Here is a 13993-nt window from a genome sequence, read left to right on the forward strand (position 1 = left end):
GTCCAGCTCAGAACTGGGCATAGCAATGTCATGGTACTTAAACAAAGAAAGACTTTAAAGGCAGCATCAGCCGAGGTTCAAAGGCTCAGAAGGGAAGAAAGACTCAAGATTGGGTGAATCTATGAGACTTTTATCCAGCAGGCATCGCCTGAGCTGGGGGTTGATGTCAGTATAAACCTTTGCTGAGCTGGTCAAGATATTATCATGGCATACCTGTGCCATAGAGAGATAGGTCACTTCTTGAGTTTCCAACTGTTCCCCAATTCCATAGCTAATCCTCAAAGAATTGAGAACATTCAAATGAGGTATTGTTTAAGTGTGTGTAATTAGGATTCATATAGGTGTGTGCATGTGTGTGTTTGTGTGTGAGAGAAAGGAAGAAAGACAAATATGATTAGTAGAATGTAGGGAATTCAGGGGTCACCTCTCTAGACACCAAATGCAGGAGTTGTCCTGCTGGTAAACACAGCTCAGTGTGGAGGGATGACCCGCACTAACACCATTCAGATCCCAGGTACTCGTCTATTAAAGATCCTGGAGTGCTTTCATTATCCTGAGGGTATCCCCTAACCCTCACAATCCCGCATCAAAGCTTACTTTCAGGAAAGTGTCTGAGATCCTCTTTTGCCCTGTGAAGATTTAGCTTTAAAGTGGCCTCTTCTTGTTAGGTCTCAGAAAGGACATGATTGGTGAAAATGATGACAGAAAAACTCCACTGTACTGAATCAGTCCAGGATGCCACAAGAATATTGCCAGCCTGCCCTACAGGCATTCGTCCTAGAGAGCATGCTGCAGCACCTTGTGGAACAGGAGTAAGAGCAGGGGTCTTAGGAACCTGTGTGCTAAATCCAGGATCCACCACTATATTACATGATGTTGGTCTAGATCTTGGTCTCTCTCTTCCGGATCTTAATGTGGAAATACCTCCCCCCAACTCCAGCCGTTCTCCCAAACATGAACACCATGGACCCTTAGGAAGGCTGAATGAAAGTGTCCTGAAAGTTTCTGGGATAACCCTGGGGCTGCCCAGGTTGAGAGCAGGGGGAGGGTGACATCCTCAGTGAACAGGAGACAGATCTCCAGCTGGAACAAGACAGAGAAAGAGCCTCTGGCCTTGGAAGTCACATCCCCTGGCAGTTCAGCAGCACACCTTCCCTTAGAAGTGACTAGCGACAGTCCTCAAGAGCAGCTGCAGGGCTGTCCTGCTTCACACCAACTACCAGGGGTTGGTGATTGCTCCTAGCACATCAACAGACACGCTACACAGTGTAGCACCCATCCAAATCCCCTCCACGCACCCCACACAGTCTGTAGACAGTTTGATGTCCTTGCACATATCCCAATCTATGCACCATTCATGAAATTCCCCAGACTCACCTGAGAACGCACACACAACGCACACGTACCCTAGCAGATACTAAGTTACTCGGAAATAACTACTGGCCCTCGTCTCCCATGTGTCAGGACAGACCAAAATGCTCATTCGGTGCGCCAGCGCGTGCACACACAAGACCCCCCAAAACACTTTATTCAAGCACCACACGACAGACAGTCGCTCTGACAGCTCCTCGCAGCCCCCCAGAAGTGCTGGCACCCTTGGAGACACTCAGGCACCCCAGGGAGCCTAGGCGTCGACTCCACCGCCAGCGTTCCCAATAGGACGCATCCAAGCTGCGCTCCTCCCGCCCCGCGCGGACTCCATCCCGCGTCAGGCTTCCCGCTCGCTCGGTGTGCAGCGGCCACCGTGGCCAGGAATTAAAATGCAGCGAGGAGGAGCCGGGAGCGTCAGCACCGCGTCTCCAGGAGCGCACAGCGCTCGCCGCCGCCGCCGCCCCGCCCTCGCCGAGCCCCGGGGCCAGCGAGCGAGCCGAGGAGCAGGTGCTCGGAGCCCAGCGGCGCCGGCGTCGAGCGCGGCCGCTGCCCAAGTTCGCCTGGGGCTCGCAGGAGGGCCAGGCAGCCGGGAGAGAAGCTCCGCCCGCGCCGCCGCCGCCTCCGCGGGTTCGGAGCCTGAAGCGGAGAAGGGCGCGCGGAGCCGGGAGTCCTGCAGGCTAAGCTGGGGGCTCGGCAGGACGAAGAAGAGGCAGGCCGGGCTTTTCGGGACACTCTGGACACTCACTCTTGCCCCGGCCAGCAGCTTTGAAGGGACCCAGAGACCAGCAGCAGCCTGCGGCAGAATGCCCTGAGCCCCCCAAAGGAGCTCGGCGAGTGCGGGCACATCTCCTGGGGCCGCCGGACTTGGGGAAGGGGCAAGCTTCCCCAGATCTCCACCAAGCGCAGCCCGGGAAGCAGGGAGAAGGATCCCGGAGGGCCGGAGCTAGCGAGCGGGGCGACCACTCACCCCAGTACACACCCACCCACCCACCCACCCCACCCTCCAAGCCGGGATCCCCGGTGCGCCTCTGGGGGCGCTAATTCCCTGGCTAGTTCTCTCTTCTTGTCCCAGCACCGCTGAGCTCCGAGCCCGGCTGGGGAAGGGAAGGGGGTGTCCTCCGGGATGTCCAAAGCGCGCAGGCTGGCCAAGTGGTGTCTCTCCCGAGACCAGCGCCCAAACTGGGGTTAGGCAGAGCTGGGGAGGGTTTTGGAGGAGGGGGACTCAGTGTAGGGTTTCCCCCCAAAGGTCCAGGACTAGAGGGGGTGGGTGGACACCGGGACTGGAGAGGCGGCGCCCCGGCGGGGGCCCCTCCGAGATAGTGGCCGGACTCGGGGGCTCTCCAGAAAGATCGGGGTCCCGGAGAGCGCGGGAGACGCTCGCCAAAGGCCCGTGCCGGGGGCTCGGCGGGCCGGGCGGGCGCTAGCTCGCTCGCTCGCTCGCGGAGGCGGCGGCGGCGGCGCCGGGTGGGCATGCCGCGCCGCCGGAGCTCCTTTCGGGCGCACGCTTCCCTGGCGCGGGCTGCGCGCGGCGGCTGCCGCTGCTTCTTCCACTGCTGCTGCGGACTCCCATGGCGGCTCCGCCCGGCCGGGGCCGCCGCCGCTGCCGCCAGGCGCGGACTGAATGAATGAATGAATGAGCCGGAGCCGCGGAGCCCGGCTGCCCGCGGCCGCGCTCCCCGGCCCGGGACGCTTTCGCATGGCCCGCGAGGAGCCGGCGCCGGCGGCGGTGGCGGTGGCGGCGGCCGGGCAGCCCGGAGGCGGCCGGGGCAGCGAAGGCGAGCGGGCGCTGCAGGGGCCGGGGGTCGCCCGCAGGAGGCGGCCGTCCCTGAGCCGCGCTAAACTGCACGGGTTGCGGCACATGTGCGCAGGGCGCACGGCGGCGGGGGGCTCGTTCCAGCGGCGGGCGCTGTGGGTGCTGGCCTTCTGCACGTCCCTCGGCTTGCTGCTGTCTTGGTCCTCGAACCGCCTGCTGTACTGGCTGAGTTTCCCGTCGCACACGCGGGTGCACCGCGAGTGGAGCCGCCAGCTGCCCTTCCCCGCCGTCACCGTGTGCAACAATAACCCGCTGCGCTTCCCGCGCCTCTCCAAGGGGGACCTCTATTACGCCGGCCACTGGCTCGGGCTGCTGCTGCCCAACCGCACCGCCCGCCCGCTGGTCAGCGAGCTGCTGCGGGGCGACGAGCCACGCCGCCAGTGGTTTCGCAAGCTGGCCGATTTCCGCCTCTTCCTGCCGCCCCGCCACTTCGAGGGCATCAGCGCCGCCTTCATGGACCGCCTGGGCCACCAGCTGGAGGACATGCTCCTCTCCTGCAAGTACCGCGGCGAGCTCTGCGGCCCGCACAACTTCTCTTCCGTGAGTTTCCCCGGGCGCCAGACCTCCCTTGCCCGCTGCTCCCCTTCTCCCCGCCGCCGGTAGGCCCTTCCCAGGCTTCCTTCACCAGCCCCGTGGCGCGACATCACTCCGAGATGTGTATCAGGGCCGCCCAAAGGAGTCCCGAGTCTTTTTTTCCTCCGGGTCGTGTCTTCCAAGTTGGACACGACTCTCTGGGGGTGTCCCCTTGCTTCTCTGTCCTGGCCCCTCTTAGTGTCATGGCTCAGACCTCCAACTGTGCCCCCTGAGGATCCCTCCTCTGTGAATAGGGCCTCCGGTGCTGTGCTCTGGAATTCCTGGTTACAGTCTTGTACCTGCGAGGGAGAGAAGGGAAGGGAAGGACTCTCCCGCAGTCCTTCCTAAGCGTGGGCTTGTTGTCTTTGGGGAAACCAATAGGAATGTTGTGCCATCAGATGGATGATACAGTGGCCCTCAACAGCCGTTTGAGTTTCCAAACAATTCTTACCTCTGAGATTTAGAGGAAACTCCCAGAATGTTAACGGATGCCGTAGCTGCTACAGCCAGTTTGAAGAGACAATCTGTCTGCACCTTTTGCTACTTTTTAAAGAGCGTTTGATGGGGCCAGAGCGATAGATAGTACAGTGGCTGACCAGCGTTTGATCCCCTGACATCCCAGATGATCGCCTGAGCATGCCAGAAGTAATCCCTGAGTGGTGCCAAGTGTGGCCCCTAAAATTCCCCCTGATAAAAAACAAAATAATAACCAGATCCAGAAAACAAATAAACAAAATATTCTGCATTATCAGTTTTGAGAGTAGTGGTGGGCACCCATGAGGCCCTGGATCCCCATAAGGAGTGCTGTATGTCTTCTGGTCTAGCGGAAGCAGCATGCTGTCTCTTTTTAAGGTTAAAGCAGCAGACAGAATAGGATGTGAACAGCATGGGGCAAAGAAAGCCGTGCTCGGTTTGTAAACCATTTGCTGTGCTGGTTCCCCCACGCTGTGGGTCTGGATAGTGCAGCTGTCGGACAGAAGGTATCTGCCTTCTGTGGTCTGCCTAGGAGAAGTTCCTGTGCCAGTCTCCAGCATGGCAAGAGCCTGGCCAACCGTTGGTGTGGAAATGCCTCTTAGGTGGTTCGGAGCTCGCAGGGAGAAGGTGGTGTGTGTGTGTGTGTGTGTGTGTGTGTGTGTGTGTGTGTGTGTGTGTGTGTGTGTGTGTTTGTAAGGCTCTGCCAGCCTTCCAGTCCTAACAGTCTCATCTCTGACAAAGCTTTTTCTGGGATGCAGGTGGAGATGTAAGGGTGCCAACAGGTGTTGGCACTGAGGATCATCAAACAAAACCTCTGATTGGTTCACTGGACGAGCCCTTGTCTAGGATGGTGACCCTGGTCTCACTGTTGTGCTCCTCACTGTGCTAAACGTCTGAACACCCTGGTTTCTGGGGCATTCAGCCTTGCCTTTGCAGGACCCCTAAGGGTAGCTCCTGTCCAGTCCTGAATCAAAGATGCTATTAACAGATCCTGTTCCTCAGGACTTCAAAGGCAATTCTGATTTCCACAAAGACGAAGACATGAAACTTGTGACCCCTTATTGTCTGTCCTTCCTCAGCTGATAGCTCATTAGCAGCCCTTGGATGAGATTGAAACTCAGTCACAGGCAGGTTTCAGCAGCCCAGACCTGACCACTTCTGAATCATCCAGGCCAGCCCCCAAATGTAATCCTGCAAGTGTGTAATATTGCATTTTAACAACCAGCCTTCACTTTTGACATTCCTCATACCCTTTCACTAGTGATGAGTTTTATTCCTGCTTTAAAGTAGAGAAAATGGGGCACTAAAATGTTTTTCTCTAAAGGCAAGTTCAAAGTCTTAACTTTGCAGCACATCTGATGCAATTCTCAAAAAGCACATGTAACCTTCTCTGATTCTGCCTCTCTCTCCTCTCTGGGGACCCCTCCTTCACCCTTACTGTGCCTTTTCCTCCTAGGAACCTGGTTGGCAGAGAGGACTGTGGAGCTGCCGAGGTTCCAGGTGGCATGCTTTGGCAGAATATTTGGGGCCTAAGCCGTGTCTACTGTAGGCACACAGCCCCTGCAGGAACCACCTGGCTCTGTTGTTCTACAGAGTATACTGAGTTTTGTGCCAGTGCTTAGAGGATTGTAGAAAATAAGGTGCTTCCTATAGGACACATCCTTGTCCACCCCTGTCCTACCAGCTCAGTCTTCATGCTCAGAGGTCCTAGCAGGCAGCGATGCATTGTTCCTATGATGCTCTGTCCTTAGGGTTTCCAGCCCCTGACGTTCCGAAGAACTCAGAATTGAAGGCTACAGTCTCCCCTGTAGAAAGCAGAAGCTATTTCAGGAGAACCCCTCTGACAGAGCACTTTTGCTCTGATATTCTAATGAACACTTTTCTCTGATTTTGCCATCCTATCACTAGCCTCATTATTTTCTATGGGAATGTTTGGGTGCTCAGGATCCTGAAAATTCCAGATGCCCATCAGTTCACATCCAGAGTCAACCAGGTACTGTGTGCCCTTGGACAAGTGCCTCAGTCTCTCTGTTCTTTAGTTTCCTACTCCATCTAGTGGAGGAAAAATACATATACATATATATATATGTTATTTATAACTATATATCTCACCATGCTAATGATGTGTGTGTTTTATTCAGCTGTATCTATGTGCACATGCATCGTATGTATGCATATTCGAACACATATATACACGTATGTATATATGCATGCATATGTATGTTTTTATTCAAAGCTCTCACAACTATACTTATTTCAGATGAAAGTATTGCTCTTAAATGGCATCATCTGGGGCTAGGGGGCTTGCTTCATGGGTCCACCCAGGTTTCCACCCTGGCATCATATTGTCCTATTCCCACCATTGCTGAATGTGAGCCCCTATTAAAAAAAAAAGGAATAGCCTTAATAGCTTTGGGCCCCCAGCAGGGGGTGACTCCTGCCCTCCACACCCATTCTCTGCATCTAGCCAGGGTGGTTTGTAAAGGCCCATTCAGAGTCTGTGACTGTGCTTCTTAAAAGCCTTCCCCGGACCTTGGGAATGAGGTTACCAAGCCCCTACCCTGGGTATGGCCTAGTCTCTTGCTTCCCCTTTTGTTGTACTGTAAATTAAACCCCATAGGTGAGTTGACTGAGCATAACCTGCTCCTCTGACCACTCTACCCGTCACCCCAATTCTCAGTGACCTGTAGCTGTTGGGTGCCTAAGATTCCTGCTTCCCATTCACATCCATCTGAGGGGTACTTCTCTCTCAGCTCTTCCAGGACCATTTACCTTCCACAGATGCCTTCCTCTTGCCTGACTCTGCAGCCTCCTTCAGGGCTCATGCCTCTCATGTGTGTAAGTTATTGCCCTCATTGTTCTGTGTCTTCCTCCCTGGAGACTCAGGCAGGAACCATCTCTGCTTTTACTCTTCTCCTCAGCACTTAGCCCAGAGTCCAGCAAGCAGTCAGTCTTGGCAAAGGTCTGGGAAATAACTGCCTTCATTAAGGTCATCCGGGATCACCCACTTTTAATACTCTTGACTGAATCTCTCCAAAAAACCCCAGAATGCATTTCTTATGAAGAAGGGCCTCGAAATACTCTGTTCATTCATTTCTGCTTCTCAAGTTCCTATTGCAATAGGTAAGGACTGGAATTCAGGAAAGATTTGGGGGGATGTGTCACAATATTTGGCTGTTACTTTTATCTCGTGAGTGTCAGGGTCTGAAAAAATACTGCGTGGGGAAAGAATATTATTATTGGGAGATGTCTGTTGTGTTGGATTTTCCAGGCCCAGTCAAGATGCAACAGTGGCTAGATTGATCTCTCACCCTCCAGACTCAGCAGGTCCTCCATTTGGCTTTCCTGACAACAGGACACCTCAGTTTTGATACACTCTGACTCTTTCTGGTTTCTGGGGGTTGGAGAAAAATAGCTTTCCCAGTAATAGGATAGATGGTGGCTGAGCTGTGAGGCCAAGCTTTCTGGGTTCTGGGGCTTTAGAAGAGATGATGAGAGGCTGGAATCTGGGCTCCACTACAAGAACAAGAGTCACAGAGAAGACATAGTTCAGGACAAGTGTCAGGCAAACATGTATAGTTTTTTTGGGCAGCCATTCACTCTCTGAGCCTTCAAATCTGGGTAAAGATACTATGTATTCAGTACTACTGGTTGGTGGTATTTAGGAGCTATTTTTTTCTTCTAGACAAAAAAAATAGGCCCTATCTTCATACTCGGTGCTCACAATCATTCACTGTTTTCAATAGAATCATCATTGCTTCTCATGACCTCTTATTTAGGTGGAGATGTGTTCATTTTTAGATCACTCATGCAATCAGATAATGCTTATGGAATATTAGCAGTACATTAGGCTCTTATACCAGTTTCTGGAATATCCCTCACATTGTCTGCAGAAAAGATGTGTGAACAGATTATAGGAGCTTGTGTGTATGCTTTGTGGGATCCCAGGAATGCCTAGATCAGATTGGGGACCACTAATGGCTTCCTGGAAGAAGTGTCATCTGAGTGGAGTCTTAAAGGATAAGTAGGAGGAGTTTCAAACTTGAGGAGGAAGTGAGGGGACAACAGGTGCCAATGAGAGTATTAGGGCATGAAACTAAGAGCACATGCTTCACAGCCCTGATAGTCATTTAAGGTTCAAGGTTGCTGAATAGTGGGATGGGAGGTACTGAGATGGATTCACATTGAGGGATGATGTGTGTGTGTGTGTGTGTGTGTGTGTGTGTGTGTGTGTGTGTGTGTGCGCGCGCGCGCATGTGTGAAGAAAAAAGAACTTTAAAGCTCTTTCAAGCATTACTGAAGAAGTTCAGGGTATACTTCTAGCAGCACTTTGGGCTTGATTATTCAAGGCAGGGCCCAGTGATGTAGTATGGGTCAGGTTTGGTGGTGCTGCAAGTCACCAACGCTACACCTGGTAATATTTGGAGAATAGAATGCTGAATTTGAATTTAGATCTCCAAGCATGACACATATATACCCTGGTCCAGAGCTGTCTATGCAGCCCCTCAGACTAAGTTTCTAATTGTTGTGGAAAATGCCTGGACTTCTTTCACTTTTAGCTGTTAGACTATTGGTGGGAGCGCTCATCTGTCTATCATACTATAAACTGTCATCTCATTCTTACTCCCTTCTGTGTTCTCCTATCCCATATGCAGGGTCAACTCCGAATCCAGACTTGGTACTTGTCATTTGTAGTAAAAAATAAGAAAGCAGTAATTGGTTTTTATCACACTTTGCAACAGCCAGCAGGCTACTGAGCCAGCAATAGAAAACAAGAAGTTATTTCGAGAACTTATTGTTTAAAAATCATAAAATTTTGCTGAAATGGGGCTAGTCTAGGCAGTCTAGGAGTTGCAGGGTGGATGTTATGAGGGAGGCAAGAAAGATACTTTTGCTTTGAGAAAAAGAGAAAGAAATGAGCTAATTCACATAAAGTGCTTAGAACAGTTTCTGGCACCAAGTAAGAACTCAGTCAATATGAGCCATTTCCATTATTATTACTTGCAAGGAGCAAAGGATGGTAGCACCCAACAGCAGGCAGCTGTGATGTGCCAGACCAGGACTGTTCATGTCTATGGCCCTTTCCCCTGAAATAGCCAGAAGAGATGTGAGCATGAACAGATGGTGAACTGAAACTTGAGAGAGTCTGTCATCTTCATTAACATGCTTGACACCAACACTACAATTTTTGTTAATTAAGCTGTATCCAAGTGTGCACCACCAGTGGTACACACCAGCCTTAACATGTTAGGCAACAATGCTGCTGCTCTTTATGACTGCATGCATAGGTTCATGCAATTGAGTCCACAGCTATTGAGGCAGGAGAAGCACTCGTAGGTGGCAGGGCCTGGCAAATCATTCCAGCTTCCATTCTACCCTGTTCAGTTCTAAGTGGTCTCTAAGTCTCCCTCTATGAAATAAGGGCTTGAGCCAAATGACCAATGGGATTTAGCTGCACACTCCTCCATCCAAGTCAGCAGCCAGGGAAAATTGGGCCTTAACTACTGCAGATGGCCTGAGTTTTTCGGCCAACCATTTCTTTTCTTTGCAGAACCGAAACAGTGATTAAGAGTGGGAAATGTACAAGTTATTGAAGTATTAGTGACAGGATGGTGATTAAATAGACATTTGTACGAGACACATGAAAAGACTTCCAACTGTTATTTGACTTCAGGGAAATTAGTTTAGGGAATCAAATGTAAACTTTGCACAGGCTGCAGGTATCCAAATTGACCCTTGTCTGGCTGATAGTGACAGTGACTGTGTGGGCCAAACTGAACCATCATGACAGCATCAATCAGATGTCATGTCAATGCTCAGTTGAGAAGAGCCAAAGGAATAACCAGCTGCATTAGTGGCCCTGATTATCTGCTCATTTCCTTGGATCATCTAGTCAGAGTTTCAATCTACCTGTGCATACCAAGCACCTACTATGTACCAATGGGGTCACAGATTTGACTGAAATCTACTTCGTGATACTTAAGGCCCCGGTAGAAGTCAGCACTTTCTTGGAATCATATGTTCTGTTCCTCAGACAGGGAGTAGAGTCAGGTCACCATGGCCTAGGATGAAAAGGGAGCACATGATATGTAATTGGTTTCATCAGTTCTACCAGAATCTGATTGGTATTGTGGAACCCATTCTACAGATAAGGAAACTGAAGGTCAGGCAGACACTTTCAGCTAGGAGACAGCAGAATTGAGATTTGAATTAAGGTGGATCTGGTTGCAAAGCCTGTGATCTTCCTGAGTCAGCATCTGCCAATATTTGGAGGTGCAGGTGAGAACCAAGTCTTGTCTCCCTAGAAAGCATCCCTTGCAATCATTCAAGTTGCTCTCAATGCAAGGTCCTCCCCATACAGTCTCACACCCCAGAAGTTATCTTGGGTTCCCAGGCCTGCAACCCTGAAAAAGGGAGTTTTTTTCCTAGACACATATGCAATCCTCTGACTTTTTTGGCAGCTGGCAGGAAGTGGGTCTATGGAGGAGAACCTCTTCAGATACATGGAAAAGCTTAACTCACCTGTAAGCTGAACTCAACGACTATTTCCACTCTCTTTTTTCACATCTTTATTTAAACATTTTGATTATAAATATGACTGTAGTTGGGTTTCAGTCATGTAAAGAACATTGCCCCCTTCACCAGTGCAACATTTCCATCACCAATGTCCCAGATCTCCCTCCTCTCCACCCCACCCTCACCTGTACTCTAGACAGGCTTTCTACTTCCCTCATTCATTCACATTGTTAGGATAGTTCTCAGTGTAGTTATTTCTCTAACTGCACTCATCACTCTTTATGGTGAACTTCATGTCTTGAGCTGGACCTTCCAGCCCTCCTCTCTTGACCATTTCCACTCTTTCAAGGACATTGGTGACTTGAGGTCCTGGCTATGGAAATGTTGCCAAATTGAGCTTTAGCTGGGCCAGTGCTAACAAAAAGATGACTCATGCATAATAGGAACATGAATTGTTGGTAAAAACAAATAGAGGCCCCTTAGGTCCCAGGGAAGTTTGTTATTCTGAGCATATCAAATATCTCCCCAGACACTGTTGTTTATACTATTAATTTGCTCAGTAAATTGTTTCCTCTGATTCTACACCCTTTAATTGAGCTCTTCCTCTGTCAGTATTTTTGCATTCCTCCTTCCATTTCATCCCAACAGCCTAGAGGAAAGCAGTCTTTGACTCCCTGATTTTGAGAAAGAAATCGAAGGGCAAAGGGGTTCAGCATTTGTTCAGAGTGGGAGGCAGGACACAGGATATTTAGGTTTAATGGCCTTTTCCTTTGCTCTAAATCATAGTTCTCTCTAAAATGATCAGAGCCAGTCTGTGGTCAAATAAAAACTACATTTCTAATGGATGAAGCCTTCCTGATATACCTCAACAGGGCAGCCACATCTCATTTTATCTGATGTGAAGGATGATACTGTGTCTTCTGATGCCCAGCTAACTTCAGAGCGAAAAGTGCTGTGCCTATGGTTACCAGCTAGGCAGCAGAAAATAGCAGAATTCCAAGTCAGGGCTTCTCTGTTCCTAGTCAGGGTGGGTCTTGTGAGGAACTTTATCTGTTCCAGAAAAGTTTACTGGGGAAAGAGAAACTTGCTTGAGAGTGCCTTGTGGAAAAGAATGTGTGCTGAACTGGCCGCTAAGAAGTGTTCGGTTCCTGCTTTGTCTTCCCAGACACTGATCTTTCTTCCCAGACAGGTTATTTTCAGGGCTCTCCAACAAGCTGCAAGTGGGTGAATATATATATATATATATATATATATATATATATATATATATATATATATATATATATATATATATATACACATAGGACCACATCCAGCAGTACTAAGGTTTACCCCTGGCTCTGTGCTTAGGGATCTCTCCTGTCAGAGTTTGGGTAACCATATATAGTGCTGGGGATTAAACCCAGGTTAGCTGCATGCTCAGTTAGTGCCTTTACTGGCTGTTCTATTACTCAGACCTGGGATCTGCATTTATAACAAGCTTCTGGGAGATGTGGACAGTGTTGTTTTTCTGAACTGCTCTTGGAAAGGCTAGGCTTTGAGTCCTTGAGGTTCTGAGTAGAAAAAGAACTCTATCAGTCATGTCCCATTGATAGATTTAAAGAAGGGCAAGAAGACATCAAGTCTGGGATAGAGAGTAGCTATCAGAAGCTGAAGAGGGCAAGGAAACATTCTTTCTTGGAGCTCAGAGGAATGCAGCCTGGCTGACATCTTGTTTTTAGCCTCCCAGACTCCCAGATTATCCACTCATTTATCTGTGGTATTGAGTAGCAAGGGGGAAACTAACACAAGTTTTGCTGGTGGCACAGGACAATTTTTACCACACACTCCAATTCATATAGTGCACCAGATTGGAGAGTCTGAATTAAGATCTTTCCCCAAAACCAAGAAAATAAAATGATCTATAAAAGTGCAGCATAGGGGTTGGAGAGATAACACAGTAGTAAGGCATTTGCCTTGCATGCAGCCCAGCCAGGATGGAGAGTGGTTCAAATCCTGGCATCCCATATGGTCCCCAGAGCCTGCCAGGGGCAATTTCTGAGTGCAGAACCAGGAGTAACCCCTGAGCACTGCCGGATGTGACCCAAAAACAAAACAAAAAAAAGTGCAGCATATAGGTTAAGAAAATAGCCCACAGGGGAATATTTTATCCATAATTCTATTCATACAAGTTTGAGAATTTGCACCATGAGTTTGTTGGAGGGCGTGGAGGAATGACACAGAACATTGTGGCTTTAGGAGTAAGACAGCCTCAAGTTCAAATCCCAGCTCTTCTAATTATGAACCAGGTGGCAGCTAGAGATTTGCTCACCTTCATGGTGATTCTTTTTCCTTATTTTTGTTTTGTTTTGTTTTGTTTGTTCTTTTGGGTTTTGGGTCACACCGGGCAGCGCTCAGGTGAGCTCTATGCTCAGAAATCGCTCCTGGCAGGCTCAGGGGACCATATGGGATGCCGTGATTCAAACCACCAACCTTCTGCATGCAAGGCAAATGCCTTACCTCCATGCTATCTCTCCGGCCCCTTGTTTCCTTATTTGTTTTTTTTTTTTTTTTTTTTTGTGGTTTTTGGGTCACACCCAGCAGTGCTCAGGGGTTATTCCTGGCTCCAGGCTCAGAAATTGCTCCTGGCTGGCACGGGGGACCATATGGGATGCCGGGATTTGAACCGATGACCTCCTGCATGAAAGGCAAACGCCTTACCTCCATGCTATCTCTCCGGCCCCCTTGTTTCCTTATTTGTAAATAGCGAACATTCCTTCCATATAGAATAGTCATGAGACTTAAAGAAATATGCTAATTGAGCCATAAAAACCTCCAAATTATTTTGTTAAGACTCAACAATGGTCTGACCATCCTGGTAGATGAAAGTTGAGTAAAAATATAGAAAATGGTTCTACCCTCCAAAATGTCAACATACAGGGGCAGCGGTGCTCGACAGATGAATGTTTTCATCCTCATTAGTAAAAGGTGACTCTTCACTCTTCTTCCAAGAATCACTTTTGAATCCAGAAAGAATAGTGGCCTTATATATATTGTCACAATTTTAACTGAAAGCCCCATGCAGTTGTCTATCACACCAGGGAGGTCAGAGCCATTTTTGGCCCCCTTCACATCTAAGAGGGAGATTGAGTTACTCAAGGTCACTAGGAAAGTCAAAAAAATCTCATGAAAACTTGAAATTGACACAGGTTCTACTTGCAGCAATGCCTGATTTTTCGTCTCTCCCCCGAATGTGTATGCCAGCCA

The 13993-nt window shown here is 49.5% G+C and overlaps 1 protein-coding gene across 1 annotated transcript in view; it reads left to right on the forward strand.

Moving 5' to 3' along the window:
* Positions 1 to 2946: 2946 nt before the first annotated feature.
* Positions 2947 to 13993, forward strand: part of ASIC2 (acid sensing ion channel subunit 2) — a 299911-nt gene continuing 288864 nt past the window's right edge. The window contains 1 exon segment of the mRNA XM_049772780.1: positions 2947 to 3724. Coding sequence (XP_049628737.1) covers positions 3005 to 3724 — 720 coding nt within the window. The 5' untranslated portion in view covers positions 2947 to 3004.

Source organism: Suncus etruscus, chromosome 1, assembly GCF_024139225.1.
Source record: "Suncus etruscus isolate mSunEtr1 chromosome 1, mSunEtr1.pri.cur, whole genome shotgun sequence".
In the NCBI taxonomy this organism is placed as follows: Eukaryota; Metazoa; Chordata; class Mammalia; order Eulipotyphla; family Soricidae; genus Suncus; species Suncus etruscus.